A 21,362-nucleotide genomic window follows, 5' to 3' on the forward strand; every position below is an offset into this window, starting at 1 on the left:
CCAGGCGCCATGTAAAATAGCGTACCGTGCCTTTAATTATACGCGGAAAAACCGAAAACAAACAGAAATATTGTCAGATCTCTAACGAGGGCGGGAAATTAGCGGGATCCTCGGGGGTCGCCCGACTCCACCTCCTGCTTCACCGGCATTTAGGACACAAAACCACTGAAAATAAATGTGAAGATTTTTTTTAATTTGATGGTGACGGGTGGGGGAGTCGGGGGTGCGCTATAATAATGGGTGTACTGTCTCTTTAAATAAGAATCAAATACAAAAAAACCTAAAATTGCCCCAAATAAGGTAAAACCCCGCGTCCATCAAATACACAGTCAGGGGTGGCTGCACTCACAGGGGGGCACAGGCTGGTCTCGCACCCCAGCCTCCCACTACAGGGGCCGAAAAGACCCCCTCCTCATTATAGGAGGCTACCCAGGGGGACACCACCTGCTGAACTGCACATGGGTCCAAAAGGGTCGGGGGACACAAGCAAGACCACCAGGGGTGTGGGTATTAACCCCCTCATTATCCTACGCTATCAGATCTGCTCTAGGCCACCTGGGATGTCACCATTAACCCCTTCACTGCTCTAGACCACCAGGGGTGTGGGTATTAACCCCCTCATTATCCTACGCTATCAGATCTGCTCTAGGCCACCTGGGATGTCACCATTAACCCCTTCACTGCTCTAGACCACCAGGGGTGTGGCTATTAACCCCCTCATTATCCCACACTATCAGATCTGCTCTAGACCACCAGGGGTGTGGCTATTAACCCTTTCATTATCCTACACTATCAGATCTGCTCTAGGCCACCTGGGATGTCACCATTAACCCCTTCACTGCTCTAGACCACCAGGGGTGTGGCTATTAACCCCTTCATTATCCTACACCATCATATCTGCTCTAGGCCACCTGGGATGTCACCATTAACCCCTTCACTGCTCTAGACCACCAGGGGTGTGGCTATTAACCCCTTCATTATCCTACACCATCAGATCTGCTCTAGGCCACCTGGGATGTCACCATTAACCCCTTCACTACTCTAGACCACCTGGGATGTTAGCAGCAACCCCTTCATTGCCTTAAGCAATCAGAGATGACACCATTAACCCCCTCTCTGCCCGCCCTGATGGGGATGTCAATATTAAGGCCTGTTTCACACATCAGTTTTCAAAATCCGCCAATTTCTGAAAAAAACGGATCCGACAAATAAAGGATCTCTCTCTTTCTCTCTCCCTTTTTCCCCAGGCAGCGGTTCCTTTACATTTCATCCTTCGCCTGATCCGTCTAAACGACGGTCCGGTGGCACACGTTGATGTGAGAACGGAGACAGATCCGTTTTCCGCCATTTTAGCGGATTGCAACTGACATCAAAAACGTATGTGTGAACCAGGCCTAACCACTTCACTGCTCTAGATCGCCAGGATCTGACCATTAACCCCTTCACTATTCTAAGATCACTGGGGACAGGGTTTTTTTTTTAACCTTTTCAGTGCCCCAGACCAGCAAGGATTTTGTTAATAACCTCTTCACTTTCCTAGAATATTAAACGCGTTATCATTAACCCCTTCTGTAATCCACATCATTAGGGAGCTTTTATGATTCATCTCTACCCTCCCCTAGACCACCAGGGATATCATCAGTAACCCCTTCACTACCTTGGACCATTAGGGATGTAACCATAAATGTCTTTCATTGCACTATTATCCCTAACCTCTTTACTACCTTAGACCAGCAGGAATGTTGTTTTTATTAACCCCATAACTAACCTAGACCACAATGGATATTATCACTATTCTTTTGATTTTGTAGAGAAAAGTATTCAGTTTCAATATGTAGGGGTTTAAATAAATTGTAGGGCCCCAACCACTTTTATTTAACTTAGTTTTCATGCATAAAAGTTCTTTTCTTCACACAAAACAAGTCAAAAATGATAAAATGTTATCTGTCAGTAATCACCACTAGGGGGAGCTCTCTGCATGTTAATTATTACCGCAAGACTTGAAAGTCAATGAAACTATAGAAGGGTCCCTAGTAGGGACTACAGGCGAGAACTGTGGTGGCCTGACCCTATGGAGGGTACGCTCATCTGAAACATACCCATCTTCAATATCTAAGTCTACAATAAAAATTTACATGCAAAAAAAAGTAATTTTTTGAACATTTTATTACATTTCATGAATTTATTTTTAATGACAGACGAAACAAGTTCTTTATAAAACTTTTAATTACCGTTCCACAAAGAAGCCAAAAAAAAAATTAAAAAAAAAAAAAAAAAAGATTTCCCCCCCTTTTGAAAAAAGGGAGCAATGTGCTAATTACAATTCCAAGGCGCTAACAATATTCTAATTAGTTCATAAATTATCTCTAATGACAACTTTTTTAAAAAAACAAAAAACATCGCCATCCTAGAATTTAAATCATACAAAAAACTATTTGTTTTTTTAATTTTTTTGTTTAAAAAAAAATTTCTACAAATAAAAACGTGTAAAATTATTTACAGAATATTTTTTTTTCTTGTTCTTTGTTGAGAGGGGGAGGGGAAGGGGTTAATACAGGCATCAAAGGCAACGAGAACACGGAAATCCAAATGATTACGATATTTAATCAGGAATTATGGAATCCTGGCGAATGTCACGTAATGAACACATCACAAACCTCCCGGCGACTTCATTAGATAGAATATCGAAGAAGAAAAAAATATAGAGGGCAGCTATTTTTAAACATTATGAAAACGGTGTTGGACACTGGTGGAACTTCCGCCAAACTAGGTGGTGTACCGTTGGCGGAAAGACCTGAGCTTCTAATGCATTTTTTTTTTTTTACAAGACTTTAATGTGTTGGCCATTTTGGAATATGAGGCTCTTAAAGGGGACCTGTCATCTCGACAAAAGTGTCTAGTTTTTGCTCCTATTTTATTCTCCCTGATCCACTGAGTATTGCAGTTTTTGTTTTTTTTAAATCCGCCATACAGATCCAGAGATATTGGCCATTTTATTTAGTGATGCTTTTTATGGTCTTTTCAAAAGGGGTGGTGCTTATAGGATAATAATGCAGAGCAGCCTAAAGACACGCCCCCAGAGAGTCCTACAAGCCACACCCCTTGGTAAATAGAAAATTTAGCACTGAATAAAAAGACTCATATCTCTGGAACCGTATGGTGGATTTTAAAAAAACAAAAGCCGGAATACTCAGGGGAACAGCTGGAATAAAAGAGGATCAATAACTGACCACTTTTAACCTGGTGACAGCACCCTTTAATTAGTATAAGGCAGAAAGGATCATCATACCCAGACAAAAGTCCGATATCATCACGTCAAAGCCTGAGATTCTTAAAATGGGATATGGTATTTTAAGCCAGGCCTGGACAAGGCCTTATTATTTGTGCTATGAAGGGTCCATGGAACCCACCTATATACACGTAAGTCGTAGCTGCATCCAGTCAATGAGCACATAATATTTAGTGACTATTATCATTTTAATTCTAATACTTAAAATATTTAATTTTTCGTGATTTTTTGCTTTTCTTCCGGAATAGAAGGCTTCATCATCCTGTATGGGGCAAAGTGGCGACGATCCTATGTAGGTGATATTCCTATGCTGGATTTTTTTTTTTTTTTTTGGTTGTTTGACTTTTTTTCTCAAATTTTATTTAATTCATGATTTGGCACAATTAACTCTGTTCATGATATTTTTCACATTTTTTAATAAAGAAAAAATATACCTTAGTCCATGGGCAAAAAAAAAAAAAAAAAAGAAGGAAAGAAAATGTTTAGTGGGGAAAAAAAAAAGTCTATTTCCTTTTAAGAATTTCTTTTTTGTAAAATAAAATAAAGCTAAAAATTATAAAAAAAAATAAATATATGTATTGAAAACGTACCTGTCGAATATTCACAATCATATAGCCAGAGAACTAAAGCAGAACGTTAAAAAAAAAAAGGTTTGGAGTGTAATAAATATATATTTTATACAAAGTACTATATAAAATATATTTTACATTTAAAACTGTCAGAAAAAAAAAACGTAAAAAGAAAAAAAGAAAATTTTTGCCCAGATTGTAATCATTATTGAAAAAAAAAAACAAAAAAACAACAACAACCCTCCAAGCGTTTTGTCTGATTGAGCCCTATCATTACGAGACAGCGGAGAACAATATCTTACAGATGACGGATCGAACCTAATGACATCTTCTCAAAAGGCAAAACGCAAACCAATTTTTCCAGATTTCGGACGCCGATGCTGATAAATAGCTGCCGAGACATCTTTTTTTTTTTTTTTTTCTTTTGTTTTTTTTTAGAGAAACTTTGAAAAAAAAAAAGTGCTGGTTTCTTTATTGTTTTCCCTTTTTTATTATTATTTTTTTTTTCCTTTTTATTTTCACATTAGGAATATAAAAAAAAAAAAAACACGACAAAACATAGAGCTGGTGAAAAAAAACACGACAAAACATAGAGCTGGTGAAAAGCCAAGAAGTATGATGATATATTAAAAAAAAAAAAATGTGTTGGCGGTACCTGGCCCTTTTTTATTTCTTTCTTTTACATTAGGAATGTAAAAGAATAACGAAAAACAGGATAAAAATTAAAAGCAAAGACGTACGATAATACTTAAAAAAAAAATAAAAAGTAAAAAAAAAAAAAGAAAAATCTAAAATGCGTTGGCGGTAACTGGCCCTTTTTTATTTCTTTCTTTTACATTAGGAATGTAAAAGAATAACGAAAAACAGGATAAAAATAAAAGCAAAGAAGTACAATAATACTTCAAAAAAAATAAAAAGTAAAAAAAAAAAAAAAAAAATCTAAAATGCGTTGGCGGTAACTGGCACCAGAGGTTACGCCCGGTATAGAAAGGGCTTAGGCTACATGTCTTTTCCCATATATAAAAGTGGGATTATTTGATGGGATTTTGAAGTCGTCCCGTGACGTCTTATCCCTGGTAACGCAAACTGCGCGGTAATAACCCGACCTGTCGCTTCCTATCAGAACCGTACATACGACCGCGAACAAAAGGGTCTTTATTTGGCCTCATGTCACCATTTTTTTTTAACAATAGCGTCCGGTTCTCAGGTTGGCGTGGGAGATGAAGTCTGCTTCATTTTCACAGGCTATGATTTCATTCGAACTGGGTAGGAGACCGTCGTCAAGTCTAAAAATGGACCCCCCGCCCTGGCCGGACCCATCTTTTATCAAGAGTATTTACTTGTGAAGCTGACATCTTCAAATATCTCTCCAAATGCTGAGCCGTAAAAACTACATCTTCGTGGGTTTTTTTATATCGTTCATTTTCGTTCCCCGTCTCCCTGGCGACCGACACTTTAATGCCATAGCGAGGGGAGAGAGAAGCCGGCGCGGAGGGGGAAGGAGAGACACTGAAGAGCGAGTAGTCCCAATCCGTCACCATGGATACCGGGCCTAGCTTAATTACGCTCCGCTTTCCCCCCTCCTCGCTTCCCGATATTTCTCTCCTGTGCCCCCCTAGTCGAGGTGCTATATTTCAACATGTCCCGACGCGCGGGCACAGTTGGAGCCGTGTATGAGTGTTTCGGGTTTTTTTTATATACCCCCTCCTGAAATTTCACTTCACAACAAAACAATAGACAGAAAGGACTTGTGGCGCATTTCGGTGACCTAAGACGTACACAATGACGGTACAACACCCCAAAAATAAAAATTCAGGGGTGGTGGGGTCATTCCTTTTGCCTACAATCGAAAGGCACCAGGGAGACAATATATATATATATTAAAAAAAAGAAAAAAACAGTCATAGGGTCATAAATCGTCAAAGTCGTATTTCCAAAAGAGGGCAAATTATATTTTTTGAGCACTCATCGGTAGGAAGGGGACAGGGGAGAATGGTAAAGGCGATTCTTTAAGGCTTTGGGTTGGAAATTTACAAAAACAGGAGAAAAAGAAATCCAATGACAGAGAACGGCGGCCATTTTGTTTTGCTGTCCTCGTCTCTGAGCACAATTCGAATATATCTTTAGAATGGCCGTACTGGCACTCTTGGTTCCCTGCCTCCCCTCAATTTACCGAGCCAGTGAACAAATTGAACACTTGGGAGGCTTTTTGGATTTTTCGCACTGGACCCCCTCCAAGGGTTCAACCGCACTCGATATGGCGTCATGGGGGAATACGGCACGGTGCGTGGACGGCAGGGGCACATATAGGACAATACAGACTTCCCGTTCATAATGTCCTGCACCCCATCTTTTAAATATCCTACAATAAGCCCCCACCCTACATACTGAACGTAACATTTTAAAAAAAGGAACTATAGGGGTAAGAAGCCGAAGATGGCGGCATTTTTCATACTTTATAATAGATATTGGCCGGACTCTGGCTCGCCATGTCCTGTACAATGTAGACGGGGTGTCCATAGTCTCCGCTGACCTTTTCATAGTGGGGACAGAATGCGCCCCCTTCTGAAGGCCGCAGGGGCATGATGATGTCGCTGGGCTCATGGCCGTTGTTGTTACCCCCTCCTCTCTTCGGAGATGTTATGGACCCCAACGACAAAGGTGGATGCCTGGTGTCACTGTGCTTGGCTTGGCGACGTTTGTGGCACGCCCAACCCACAACTCCGAAGACCAGGAGCAGGAGAACCGCACCACCAGCTGCGCCCGCCACCAGAGGCACATGGGAGTTAGGGAGCGGACCGTTCTCGCCAGTCTTGGTGGCATTGCCGGATGTGTCTCCTGAGAAGAGAGAAAAACGGAGCAAAGGATCAGGGCAAATCATACCAGAAACTACAAATATCCTACAATCCGCCTCCTGCAGGGGGACATCATAGAGATCCTGGTGTCCAGTACCATGGTCTCATTAATAGGGTGGTCTTATTACAGTGGCCTCATTAATAGGGTGGTCCTATTATTACAGTGGTCTCATTAATAGGGTGGTCTTATTACAGTGGCCTCATTAATAGGGTGGTCTTATTACAGTGGCCTCATTAATAGGGTGGTCTTATTACAGTGGCCTCATTAATAGGGTGGTCTTATTACAGTGGCCTCATTAATAGGGTGGTCCTATTATTACAGTGGCCTCATTAATAGGGTGGTCCTATTATTACAGTGGCCTCATTAATAGGGTGGTCTTATTACAGTGGCCTCATTAATAGGGTGGTCCTATTATTACAGTGGCCTCATTAATAGGGTGGTCCTATTATTACAGTGGCCTCATTAATAGGGTGGTCCTATTACAGTGGCCTCATTAATAGGGTGGTCCTATTATTATAGTGGCCTCATTAATAGGGTGGTCCTATTATTACAGTGGCCTCATTAATAGGGTGGTCTTATTATAGTGGCCTCATTAATAGGGTGGTCCTATTACAGTGGCCTCATTAATAGGGTGGTCCTATTATTACAGTGGCCTCATTAATAGGGTGGTCCTATTATTACAGTGGCCTCATTAATAGGGTGGTCCTATTATTACAGTGGCCTCATTAATAGGGTGGTCCTATTATTACAGTGGCCTCATTAATAGGGTGGTCTTATTATTACAGTGGTCTCATTATCACAATATTCTCATTACGATGATCTCATTAACACGATGGTCTTATTATGGTGGTCCCATTATTATGATGGCCTCATTAATATGGTGGTCCTATTATTACAGTGGCCTCATTAATAGGGTGGTCTTATAACAGTGGCCTCATTAATAGGGTGGTCTTATAACAGTGGCCTCATTAATAGGGTGGTCCTATTATTATAGTGGCCTCATTAATAGGGTGGTCTTATTATTACAGTGGCCTCATTAATAGGGTGGTCTTATTATTACAGTGGCCTCATTAATAGGGTGGTCTTATTATTATAGTGGCCTCATTAATAGGGTGGTCTTATTACAGTGGTCTCATTAATAGGGTGGTCCTATTATTACAGTGGCCTCATTAATAGGGTGGTCCTATTATTACAGTGGCCTCATTAATAGGGTGGTCCTATTATTACAGTGGCCTCATTAATAGGGTGGTCTTATAACAGTGGCCTCATTAATAGGGTGGTCTTATAACAGTGGCCTCATTAATAGGGTGGTCCTATTATTACAGTGGCCTCATTAATAGGGTGGTCTTATTATTACAGTGGCCTCATTAATAGGGTGGTCTTATAACAGTGGCCTCATTAATAGGGTGGTCCTATTATTATAGTGGCCTCATTAATAGGGTGGTCCTATTATTACAGTGGCCTCATTAATAGGATGGTCTTATTATTACAGTGGCCTCATTAATAGGGTGGTCTTATTACAGTGGTCTCATTAATAGGGTGGTCCTATTATTACAGTGGCCTCATTAATAGGGTGGTCCTATTATTACAGTGGCCTCATTAATAGGGTGGTCCTATTATTACAGTGGCCTCATTAATAGGGTGGTCCTATTATTACAGTGGCCTCATTAATAGGGTGGTCTTATAACAGTGGCCTCATTAATAGGGTGGTCCTATTATTATAGTGGCCTCATTAATAGGGTGGTCTTATTATTACAGTGGCCTCATTAATAGGGTGGTCTTATTATTATAGTGGCCTCATTAATAGGGTGGTCTTATTATTATAGTGGCCTCATTAATAGGGTGGTCTTATTATTACAGTGGTCTCATTATCACAATATTCTCATTAATATGGTGGTCTTATTATTATGGTGGTCCCATTATTATGATGGCCTCATTATTACGGTGGTCTTATTATTACGGTGGTCTCATTATTACGGTGGTCTCATTATTACGGTGGTCTCATTATTACGGTGGTCTCATTATTACGGTGGTCTCATTATTACGGTGGTCTCATTATTACGGTGGTCTCATTATTACGGTGGTCTCATTACTATATTGTTCTCATTATTGCGCTGGTCCCAGTACGGTGGCAGACATATAAGGAAGAAGGTCCCTGATCAAGGACAGTGTAAGGGACCCTCTTTGTGACAGAACTTGCTGATTTGGAGATGACATCAGTGGACCTCCTCACCTCTTGGGCCCCTGTGCAGATGCACACACTGCACCACTGATATGTCCACCTCTGTCTCAGTATCATGGTGGTCTCATTATTACGGTGGTCTCTGCTATAGTCCCTCCTCGCCCGGTTTCTTTATTGCCGCAGGCGCTATCACTTGGATTTAAATAAACTGTTTTAATTAAGTCTAATTAAACAGATCGAATCTGCACTTTAACTGGCGGAACGTATTAAATCAGCTGAATGCCACGGGTGGTGGGGCGCGGACGGGGCGGTGGGGCTGCGGTCTCCTGGAGGATCCAGACATAATAAGTGTCTCATCTCCTCGCTTTCAGCTCCACTGTCTTCCTTCTGTCCAAATTGCCGGCTTTATTAAAGAATATCCTTCAAACTGACAGCTCAGTGGTTCCCTGTCCTGTGCTGGAGAACCAGCCGCGCGCCCTCTCGCCCCAATGCGGTCTCGCCTTCATTGCCAAAGAGCCAGTTAACCCTTCACTTCCCTTACTATCTAAGAACTTTCCCATGGACTCTAGTGCCGCTGATAGGTGTAGGAATGAGCATGCCAGAGGATGGCGTAAGGTCGAGTTATGGCAACTGGTTGGGGATCTATAAACAGGAAACATCGCCAACTTAAAGAGATATATTCGGTCACCTTACAATATTGGAAAAGTGAGGACGTGAAATGCACCTGCAAAGTTTGGGGAGTCCAGGTTTGGTACTGACGGAAGGAATCCTGAGTCTTTATCCCTTCCTGAAGGTCTGCGCGGATGGTTTACTCCATCAGGACCTTGAAATGAATGAGAGTGAGAGGTTAATTAGTCAAAGAATTTCTGACTATTAGAAGAAATGAAGGTGTATCACTTTAAGAGTTGGCGGAAAGCAGAGTGCAGGATATGACTCCAATGTAAATGAAGTTTTAAGTAATGACCTACAAATATATGTAAATGTGGTCACTAAGCATATGAATAAGACGGGACATCCAATTAAGAAGACTCCAGCTGATACCACTCATCATCTCCAGAGCATCAAGAGGATCCTCAGCTCAAGAGTCCACAAAGTAATAAAAATACCCTCCAGAGTCTCTGCAGGTTATTCCACCCTCCAATCTGTGAGGAAAACTTCTCCACTGTTGCAAAAAAAAAAACCACGTGTTTCTTATCCACCTCTCTACTCTGCTATCAATACTACAACCATTATCTCCTGTGATTGGTGCCATCCTCATCATCCTCATCATCTCCAGTCATTAGCCTCATCCTCATCATACCTCCATCATCTCCAGTCATTAGCCTTATCCTCATCATACCTCATCCTCATCATACCTCCATCATCTCCAGTCATTAACCTCATCCTCATCATACCTCCATCATCTCCAGTCATTAGCCTCATCCTCATCATACCTCCATCGTCTCCAGTCATTAGCCTCATCCTCATCATACCTCCATCATCTCCAGTCATTAGCCTCATCCTCATCATACCTCCATCGTCTCCAGTCATTAGCCTCATCCTCATCATACCTCCATCATCTCCAGTCATTAGCCTCATCCTCATCATACCTCATCCTCATCATACCTCCATCATCTCCAGTCATTAGCCTCATCCTCATCATACCTCCATCTCCAGTCATTAGCCTTATCCTCATCATACCTCATCCTCATCATACCTCCATCATCTCCAGTCATTAACCTCATCCTCATCATACCTCCATCATCTCCAGTCATTAGCCTCATCCTCATCATACCTCCATCATCTCCAGTCATTAGCCTCATCCTCATCATACCTCCATCATCTCCAGTCATTAGCCTCATCCTCATCATACCTCCATCATCTCCAGTCATTAACCTCATCCTCATCATACCTCCATCATCTCCAGTCATTAGCCTCATCCTCATCATACCTCCATCATCTCCAGTCATTAGCCTCATCCTCATCATACCTCCATCATCTCCAGTCATTAACCTCATCCTCATCACACCTCCATCTCCAGTCATTAGCCTCATCCTCATCATACCTCCATCATCTCCAGTCATTAGCCTCATCCTCATCATACCTCCATCGTCTCCAGTCATTAGCCTCATCCTCATCATACCTCCATCATCTCCAGTCATTAGCCTCATCCTCATCATACCTCCATCGTCTCCAGTCATTAGCCTCATCCTCATCATACCTCCATCATCTCCAGTCATTAGCCTCATCCTCATCATACCTCCATCGTCTCCAGTCATTAGCCTCATCCTCATCATACCTCCATCATCTCCAGTCATTAGCCTCATCCTCATCATACCTCATCCTCATCATACCTCCATCATCTCCAGTCATTAGCCTCATCCTCATCATACCTCCATCATCTCCAGTCATTAGCCTCATCCTCATCATACCTCCATCATCTCCAGTCATTAGCCTCATCCTCATCATACCTCCATCATCTCCAGTCATTAGCCTCATCCTCATCATACCTCCATCTCCAGTCATTAACCTCATCCTCATCATACCTCCATCATCTCCAGTCATTAGCCTCATCCTCATCATACCTCCATCATCTCCAGTCATTAGCCTCATCCTCATCATACCTCCATCATCTCCAGTCATTAACCTCATCCTCATCACACCTCCATCTCCAGTCATTAGCCTCATCCTCATCATACCTCCATCATCTCCAGTCATTAGCCTCATCCTCATCATACCTCCATCGTCTCCAGTCATTAGCCTCATCCTCATCATACCTCCATCATCTCCAGTCATTAGCCTCATCCTCATCATACCTCCATCGTCTCCAGTCATTAGCCTCATCCTCATCATACCTCCATCATCTCCAGTCATTAGCCTCATCCTCATCATACCTCCATCATCTCCAGTCATTAGCCTCATCCTCATCATACCTCCATCATCTCCAGTCATTAGCCTCATCCTCATCATACCTCATCCTCATCATACCTCCATCATCTCCAGTCATTAGCCTCATCCTCATCATACCTCCATCTCCAGTCATTAGCCTTATCCTCATCATACCTCATCCTCATCATACCTCCATCATCTCCAGTCATTAACCTCATCCTCATCATACCTCCATCATCTCCAGTCATTAGCCTCATCCTAATCATACCTCCATCATCTCCAGTCATTAGCCTCATCCTCATCATACCTCCATCATCTCCAGTCATTAGCCTCATCCTAATCATACCTCCATCATCTCCAGTCATTAGCCTCATCCTCATCATACCTCCATCATCTCCAGTCATTAGCCTCATCCTCATCATACCTCATCCTCATCATACCTCCATCATCTCCAGTCATTAGCCTCATCCTCATCATACCTCCATCATCTCCAGTCATTAGCCTCATCCTAATCATACCTCCATCATCTCCAGTCATTAGCCTCATCCTCATCATACCTCCATCATCTCCAGTCATTAGCCTCATCCTCATCATACCTCCATCATCTCCAGTCATTAGCCTCATCCTCATCATACCTCCATCATCTCCAGTCATTAGCCTCATCCTCATCATACCTCCATCATCTCCAGTCATTAGCCTCATCCTCATCATACCTCCATCATCTCCAGTCATTAGCCTTATCCTCATCATACCTCCATCATCTCCAGTCATTAGCCTCATCATACCTCCATCATCTCCAGTCATTAGCCTCATCCTCATCATACCTCCATCATCTCCAGTCATTAGCCTCATCCTCTTCATACCTTCATTATCTGCAGTCACTGGCCCCATCCTCATCGTAGCTCCATCATCTCCAGTCATTAGCCTCATCCTAATCACACCTCCATCATCTCCAGTCATTAGCCTCATCCTCATCATACCTCCATCATCTCCACTCATTAGCCTCATCCTCATCATACCTCCATCATCTCCAGTCATTAGCCTCATCCTCTTCATACCTCCATCATCTCCACTCATTAGCCTCATCCTCATCATACCTCCATCATCTCCAGTCATTAGCCTCATCCTCATCATACCTCCATCATCTCCAGTCATTAGCCTCATCCTCATCATACCTCCATCATCTCCAGTCATTAGCCTCATCCTCATCATACCTCCATCATCTCCAGTCATTAGCCTCATCCTCTTCATACCTTCATCATCTGCAGTCACTGGCCCCATCCTCATCGTAGCTCCATCATCTCCAGTCATTAGCCTCATCCTAATCACACCTCCATCATCTCCATTCATTAGCCTCATCCTCTTCATACCTCCATCATCTCCACTCATTAGCCTCATCCTCATCATACCTCCATCATCTCCAGTCATTAGCCTCATCCTCATCATACCTCCATCATCTCCAGTCATTAGCCTCATCCTCATCATACCTCCATCATCTCCAGTTATTAGCCTCATCCTCATCATACCTCCATCATCTCCAGTCATTAGCCTCATCCTCTTCATACCTTCATCATCTGCAGTCACTGGCCCCATCCTCATCGTAGCTCCATCATCTCCAGTCATTAGCCTCATCCTAATCACACCTCCATCATCTCCAGTCATTAGCCTCATCCTCATCATACCTCCATCATCTCCACTCATTAGCCTCATCCTCATCATACCTCCATCATCTCCAGTCATTACATTCTCTTCATACCTCCATCATCTCCACTCATTAGCCTCATCCTCATCATACCTCCATCATCTCCAGTCATTAGCCTCATCCTCATCATACCTCCATCATCTCCAGTCATTAGCCTCATCCTCATCATACCTCCATCATCTCCAGTCATTAGCCTCATCCTCATCATACCTCCATCATCTCCAGTCATTAGCCTCATCCTCTTCATACCTTCATCATCTGCAGTCACTGGCCCCATCCTCATCGTAGCTCCATCATCTCCAGTCATTAGCCTCATCCTAATCACACCTCCATCATCTCCAGTCATTAGCCTCATCCTCATCATACCTCCATCATCTCCAGTCATTAGCCTCATCCTCATCATACCTCCATCATCTCCAGTCACTAGCCTCATCCTCATCATACCTCCATCATCTCCAGTCATTAGCCTCATCCTCATCATACCTCCATCATCTCCAGTCATTAGCCTCATCCTCATCATACCTCATCCTCATCATACCTCCATCATCTCCAGTCATTAGCCTCAACCTCATCATACCTCCATCATCTCCAGTCATTAGCCTCATCCTCATCATACCTCATCCTCATCATACCTCCATCATCTCCAGTCATTAACCTCATCCTCATCATACCTCCATCATCTCCAGTCATTAGCCTCATCCTAATCATACCTCCATCATCTCCAGTCATTAGCCTCATCCTCATCATACCTCCATCATCTCCAGTCATTAGCCTCATTCTAATCATACCTCCATCATCTCCAGTCATTAGCCTCATCCTCATCATACCTCCATCATCTCCAGTCATTAGCCTCATCCTAATCATACCTCCATCATCTCCAGTCATTAGCCTCATCCTCATCATACCTCCATCATCTCCAGTCATTAGCCTCATCCTCATCATACCTCCATCATCTCCAGTCATTAGCCTCATCCTTATCATACCTCCATCATCTCCAGCCATTAGCCTCATCCTCATCATACCTCCATCATCTCCAGTCATTAGCCTCATCCTCATCACACCTCCATCATCTCCAGTCATTAGCCTCATCCTCATCATACCTCCATCATCTCCAGTCATTAGCCTCATCCTCATCATACCTCCATCATCTCCAGTCATTAGCCTCATCCTCATCATACCTCCATCATCTCCAGTCATTAGCCTCATCCTAATCATACCTCCATCATCTCCAGTCATTAGCCTCATCCTCATCATACCTCCATCATCTCCAGTCATTAGCCTCATCCTCATCATACCTCCATCATCTCCAGTCATTAGCCTCATCCTAATCATACCTCCATCATCTCCAGTCATTAGCCTCATCCTCATCATACCTCCATCATCTCCAGTCATTAGCCTCATCCTCATCATACCTCCATCATATCCAGTCATTAGCCTCATCCTTATCATACCTCCATCATCTCCAGTCATTAGCCTCATCCTCATCATACCTCCATCATCTCCAGTCATTAGCCTCATCCTCATCATACCTCCATATCCAGTCATTAGCCTCATCCTCATCATACCTCCATCATCTCCAGTCATTAGCCTCATCCTCTTCATACCTCCATCATCTCCACTCATTAGCCTCATCCTCATCATACCTCCATCATCTCCAGTCATTAGCCTCATCCTCTTCATACCTCCATCATCTCCACTCATTAGCCTCATCCTCATCATACCTCCATCATCTCCAGTCACTGGCCTCATCCTCTTCATACCTCCATCATCTGCATTCACTGGCCCCATCCTCATCATACCTCCATCATCTCCAGTCATTAGCCTCATCCTCTTCATACCTCCATCATCTCCACTCATTAGCCTCATCCTCTTCATACCTCCATCATCTGCAGTCACTGGCCTCATCCTCTTCATACCTCCATCATCTGCAGTCACTGGCTTCATCCTCATGCCACCATCATCTCCAGTCATTAGCCTCATCTTCATCATGCCTCCATATTCTCCAGTCACTAACCTCATCCTCATCATTCCTCCATCATCTCCAGTCTTTAACCTCATCCTCAGCACACCTCCATCATCTCCAGTCATTGGTACCATCCTAATCATACCTCCATCATCTTTAGACACTGGCCTCATCCCCATATCTCCATCATTTCCAGTCACTGGTCTCATCCTCATCATACCTCCATCATCTTCATTCACTGGCCCCAATCATCTCCAGTCACTGGAAGTATCCTAATCACACCTCCATCATCTTTAGTCACTGGCCTCATCTTCATCATAACTTCATCATCTCCAGTCACTGGTCCCACCCTCATCTACCTCTACATTCCCTAACCTCATGCTGATGATACCTCTATCATTTCCAGTAACTGACCCCATTCTCATCCTACCTACATCATCTACAGTCACTGATCTCATTATCATAGCTCCATCTTTTACAGTCACTGATCTCAACCTCCATCATCTCCAGCCACTGGCCTCATCATACCTCCATTATCTCCAGTAACTGGCTCCATTATCATACCTCACTGAGTAACTGGACTTATCTTTATCATACCTTCATCATCTTAGACGCTGGTACCATCCTCATCATTCATCCATCATCTGCAGCCACTTGTCTCCTGCTCATCATACCTCCATCACCTACTGTATCTGGCCCCATCCTCATCATACCGCCATCATATCCAGTTACTGTAAGCATCCTCATCATACTCACATTATCTCCATTCACTGGCCTCATCGTCATCATACCTCCAATATCTTCAGTCACTGGTCTTATCTTCATAACTCCATCATCTCATCTGCAGTCAGTGGCCCTATCCTCATTATACCGCCATCATCCCCAGTAGTTGGCCGCATATTAATTATACCTTCAATATCTTCAGTCACTGGTCCCATACTCCTCATATGTCCATAATTTCCATTCCCTTGAAGCATTCTAGTGATACATCCATCATCTCAAGTCACTGGCCTCATCCTCATCATACCTCCATCATCTGCAGTCACTGGCATCATCCTCATGCCACTGGACCAATCTTCATCACAACTCCATCATCTTCAATCAATGGTCTCATCATCATACCTCCATCATCTCCAGTCACTTGTTTATCCTCACCATACTGCCATCTCCAGTCACTGGTTTTATCAACAATATACCTCTATCTTTATTATACCACAATCATAACCAGTTACTGGTCACATCCTCATCATACCTCCATCATCTCCAGTCACTGGCCTTAGTCTGATGATTACTTCATCACCTCCAGTCACTGGCCTCATCATCATGATACCTTCATACATATCCAGTCACTGGTCCTATCCTCATCATTCCTCCAGTCAATAGTATCATTATCATTCCTTCATCATGTCCTGCTCTCCAGCCAAACCTCATCGTCTTCATAGTACCATTATATTCATTCACGAGCCCCATCCTTATATTACTTTCATCATCTCATATCACTCGTTGCACCTCCATCCTCATCATACCTCCATCAGAAAAAATAGCTGGTCTCATCATCATACTTCCATCATCGCCAGACACAGGCCTCATCCTCTTGATATCACCTTTTAATTAACAGTAAAAAGAAAGCATTTACACTACTAAAGCAGGATGGCACCGATGAAGATCTAAAAAACTATAAGGAGAAAAATGCTTTATCTAAAAAAATAACTAAAGCTGCCAAAAAGGAAACAGAGAAGCACCTTGCTAAGGAGAGTAACACTAATCCCAAGCTGTTCTTCAACTATATCAATAGTAAAAGAATCAAAAGTGACAGTGTAGGCCTCTTTAATTGTGAGGAAAGTATGGTTGTAGATGATGAGGAAAAAGCTAATATATTAAACACCTTCTTCTCCACGGTATTCACGGTGGAAAATGAAATGCCGAGAGACAAAGAAAACCCTATATTAAGGGTCACCAATCTAACCCAAGCAGAGGTGCAAAACCGGCTAAATAAGATTAAAATAGATAAATCTCCGGGTCCGGATGGCATACACCCACGAGTACCGTATATAATCGAGTATAAGCCGACCCGAGTATAAGCCGACCCCCCTAATTTTGCCACAAAAAACTGGGAAAACTTATTGACTCGAGTATAAGCCTAGGGTGGGAAATGCTCCATAGATTATTCCCCCATATGGTGACCCCAGAAGAAGCTCCATAGATTGTTCCCCCATATGCTGCCCCCATTAGAAGCTCCATAGATTGTTCCCCCATATGCTGCCCCCATTAGAAGCTCCATAGATTGTTCCCCCATATGCTGCCCCCATTAGAAGATCCATAGATTGTTCCCCCATATGCTGCCCCCATTAGAAGCTCCATAGATTGTTCCCTCATATGCTGCCCCCATTAGAAGCTCCATAGATTGTTCCCCCATATGCTGCCCCCATTAGAAGCTCCATAGATTGTTCCCCCATATGCTGCCCCCATTAGAAGCTCCATAGATTGTTCCCCCATATGCTGCCCCCATTAGAAGCTCCATAGATTGTTCCCCCATATGCTGCCCCCATTAGAAGCTCCATAGATTGTTCCCCCATATGCTGCCCCCATTAGAAGCTCCTTAGATTGTTCCCTCATATGCTGCCCCCATTAGAAGCTCCTTAGATTGTTCCCTCATATGCTGCCCCCATTAGAAGCTCCATAGATTGTTCCCCCATATGCTGCCCCCATTAGAAGCTCCATAGATTGTTCCCTCATATGCTGCCCCCATTAGAAGCTCCATAGATTGTTCCCCCATATGCTGCCCCCATTAGAAGCTCCTTAGATTGTTCCCTCATATGCTGCCCCCATAAGAAGCTCCTTAGATTATTCCCCCATATGCTGCCCCCATAAGAAGCTCCATAGATTATTCCCCCATATGCTGCCCCCATAAGAAGCTCCATAGATTATTCCCCCATATGCTGCCCCCATTAGAAGCTCCATAGATTGTTCCCCCATATGCTGCCCCCATTAGAAGCTCCTTAGATTGTTCCCTCATATGCTGCCCCCATAAGAAGCTCCATAGATTATTCCCCCATATGCTGCCCCCATAAGAAGCTCCATAGATTATTCCCCCATATGCTGACCCCATAAGAAGCTCCATAGATTATTCCCCCATATACTGCCCCCATTAGAAGCTCCATAGATTATTCCCCCATATGCTGCCCCCATTAGAAGCTCCATAGATTGTTCCCCCATATGCTGCCCCCATTAGAAGCTCCTTAGATTGTTCCCTCATATGCTGCCCCCATTAGAAGCTCCATAGATTATTCCCCCATATGCTGACCCCATAAGAAGCTCCTTAGATTGTTCCCCCATATACTGCCCCCATTAGAAGCTCCATAGATTGTTCCCCCATATGCTGCCCCCATTAGAAGCTCCATAGATTGTTCCCCCATATGCTGCCCCCATTAGAAGCTCCTTAGATTGTTCCCTCATATGCTGCCCCCATAAGAAGCTCCTTAGATTGTTCCCCCATATACTGCCCCCATTAGAAGCTCCATAGATTGTTCCCCCATATGCTGCCCCCATTAGAAGCTCCTTAGATTGTTCCCTCATATGCTGACCCCATAAGAAGCTCCTTAGATTGTTCCCCCATATACTGCCCCCATTAGAAGCTCCATAGATTGTTCCCCCATATGCTGCCCCCATAAGAAGCTCCATAGATTATTCCCCCATATGCTGCCCCCATAAGAAGCTCCATAGATTATTCCCCCATATGCTGCCCCCATTAGAAGCTCCATAGATTATTCCCCCATATGCTGCCCCCATTAGAAGCTCCATAGATTATTCCCCCATATGCTGCCCCCATTAGAAGCTCCATAGATTGTTCCCCCATATGCTGCCCCCATTAGAAGCTCCATAGATTATTCCCCCATATGCTGCCCCCATTAGAAGCTCCATAGATTATTCCCCCATATGCTGCCCCCATAAGAAGCTCCATAGATTATTCCCCCATATGCTGCCCCCATAAGAAGCTCCATAGATTATTCCCCCATATGCTGCCCCCATTAGAAGCTCCATAGATTATTCCCCCATATGCTGCCCCCATTAGAAGCTCCATAGATTGTTCCCCCATATGCTGCCCCCATTAGAAGCTCCTTAGATTGTTCCCTCATATGCTGCCCCCATAAGAAGCTCCTTAGATTATTCCCCCATGTGCTGCCGCTGCTGCAGCATGTAAAAATAAAAAAATGACATACTCGCCTCTCCGTCGCTGGGTGTCAGATTCTCACCTGTCCTGCGTCCATGGCTGCTCACCGCTATCTGCCATGTCATCAGTCAGTGACGTTCAGACTGCAGGGGGCGCGGCGCGCACTAATCACGTCACCGCGCCCTCTGCTGTCTGAAGTCACTGACCGATAACAGACAGCAGCAAGCAGCCATGGACGCAGGACAGGCGAGTATCGCTATACTTACCCGTCCTGACGCAGTGTCTTGAGCCCCCAGCTTCTCCGCGCTCTCTCTTCCTGTGTTCAGCGGTCACGTGATACCGCTCATTAAAACTCATGAATATGCGCATATTCATAAGTTTTAATGAGCGGCACCACGTGACCGCTGAAGGCAGGAAGAGAGAGCACGGGGAGAAGCTGGGGGCTCAAGAGACAGCGTCAGGACGGGTAAGTATGACCTGACACCCCCGCCCCCCCTCCCCCTCAGACCCCCCGGTGTATATGACTCGAATATAAGCCGAGAGGGAGACTTTCAGCCCCAAAAATTGGGCTGAAAATCTCGGCTTATATTCGAGTATATACGGTACTAAGAGAACTAAGTAATGTAATAGACAAACCATTATTTCTTATATTTAGAGACTCTATAGCGACGGGGTCTGTTCCACAGGACTGGCACATAGCAAATGTGGTACCAATATTCAAAAAGGCTCTAAAAGTGAACCTGGAGATTATAGGACAGTAAGTCTAACCTCTATTGTTGGTGAGATATGTGAAGGGTTTCTGAGGGATGTTATTCTGGATTATCTCAAATGAGAATAACGGTGTAACTCCATATCAGCATGGGTTTATGAGGAATCGCTCCTGTCACACCAATCTAATCAGTTTTTATGAAGAGGTAAGCTATAGACTGGACCAAGGTGAGTCATTGGATGTGGTATATCCTGATTTTTACTAAGCGTTTGATGCCGTGCCACACAAGAGGTTGGTACACAAAATGAGAATGCCGGGTCTGGGGGAAAATGTGTGTAAATGGGTAAGTAACTGGCTTAGAAAGCAGAGGGTGGTTATAAATGGTATATTCTCTAACTGGGTCGCTGTGACCAGTGGGGACCGCAGGGGTCGGTGTTGGGACCTCTTCTCTTCAACATATTTATTAACGATCTGGTAGAAGGTTTACACAGTAAAATATCGATATTTGCAGATGATACAAAACTATGTAAAGCTTAATGGTGGCAGATGGGGTTTAACAATGATAAATGCAAGGTTATACACATGGGAAGAAGGAATCAATATCACCATTACACACTGAACGGGAAACCACTGGGTAAATCTGACATAGAGAAGGACTTGGAGATCCTAGTTAATGATAATCTTACCTGGAGCAGCCAGTGCCAGGCAACGGCTGCCAAGGCAAACAGGATCATGGGGTGCATTAAAAGAGGTCTGGATACACATGATGAGAGCATTATACTGCCTCTGTACAAATCCCTGGTTACACCGCACATGGAGTACTGTGTACAGTTTTGGACACCGGTTGTCAGAAAGGATATAATGGAACTAGAGCGTGTACAAAGGAAGGCAACAAAATTAATAAAGGGGATGGGAGAACTACAATACCCAGAGAGATTAGCAAAATTAGGATTATTTAGTCTAGAAAAAAACAACTGAGGGGCGACCTAATAACCATGTATAAGTATATAAGGGGACAATACAAATATCTCTCCGAGGATCTGTTTATACCAA

The 21,362-nt window shown here is 43.6% G+C and overlaps 2 protein-coding genes across 4 annotated transcripts in view; both read right to left on the reverse strand.

Annotated features, from left to right (window-relative positions):
• Window positions 1-2,208: 2,208 nt before the first annotated feature.
• EFNB3 (ephrin B3) overlaps window positions 2,209-21,362 on the reverse strand; it is a 148,747-nt gene continuing 129,593 nt past the window's right edge. Inside the window, exons 4-5 of the mRNA XM_073547059.1 lie at window positions 9,621-9,719; window positions 2,209-6,696 (exon numbers count right to left, since the gene is read on the reverse strand). Coding sequence (XP_073403160.1) covers window positions 6,308-6,696; window positions 9,621-9,719 — 488 coding nt within the window. The 3' untranslated portion in view covers window positions 2,209-6,307. The remainder of the gene's footprint in view (window positions 6,697-9,620; window positions 9,720-21,362) is intronic.
• Window positions 12,155-13,986, reverse strand: LOC141050207 (uncharacterized). 3 transcript variants are annotated; one of them, XM_073547058.1, is made up of 3 exons: window positions 13,521-13,986; window positions 13,135-13,485; window positions 12,155-13,095 (listed from the first exon to the last, which is right to left on the reverse strand). In XM_073547058.1, the coding sequence occupies exons 1-3, from the start codon at window positions 13,984-13,986 to the stop codon at window positions 12,155-12,157; spliced, it is 1,758 nt and encodes a 585-aa protein (XP_073403159.1). The 3 variants fall into 3 exon arrangements, with proteins under 3 accessions (XP_073403159.1, XP_073403157.1, XP_073403156.1); XM_073547056.1 differs by having other exon boundaries at window positions 12,155-13,446; XM_073547055.1 differs by having other exon boundaries at window positions 12,155-13,485.

The sequence above is a fragment of the Dendrobates tinctorius genome, unplaced genomic scaffold (genome assembly GCF_039654945.1).
Source record: "Dendrobates tinctorius isolate UK_male_01 unplaced genomic scaffold, ASM3965494v1 ptg000151l, whole genome shotgun sequence".
NCBI lineage: Eukaryota > Metazoa > Chordata > Amphibia > Anura > Dendrobatidae > Dendrobates > Dendrobates tinctorius.

What these genes read in the sequence shown, in the direction of transcription:
- LOC141050207 (XM_073547055.1), bottom strand. Translation starts at nt 13,986, where the DNA reads ATGATGAGGATGAGGCTAATGACTGGAGATGATGGAGGTATGATGAGG. An exon ending in AATGAGTGGAGATGATGGAG is followed by an intron (nt 13,486 to 13,520) that starts GTATGAAGAGAA and finishes GAGATGATGGAG; the next exon opens with GTATGATGAGGATGAGGCTA.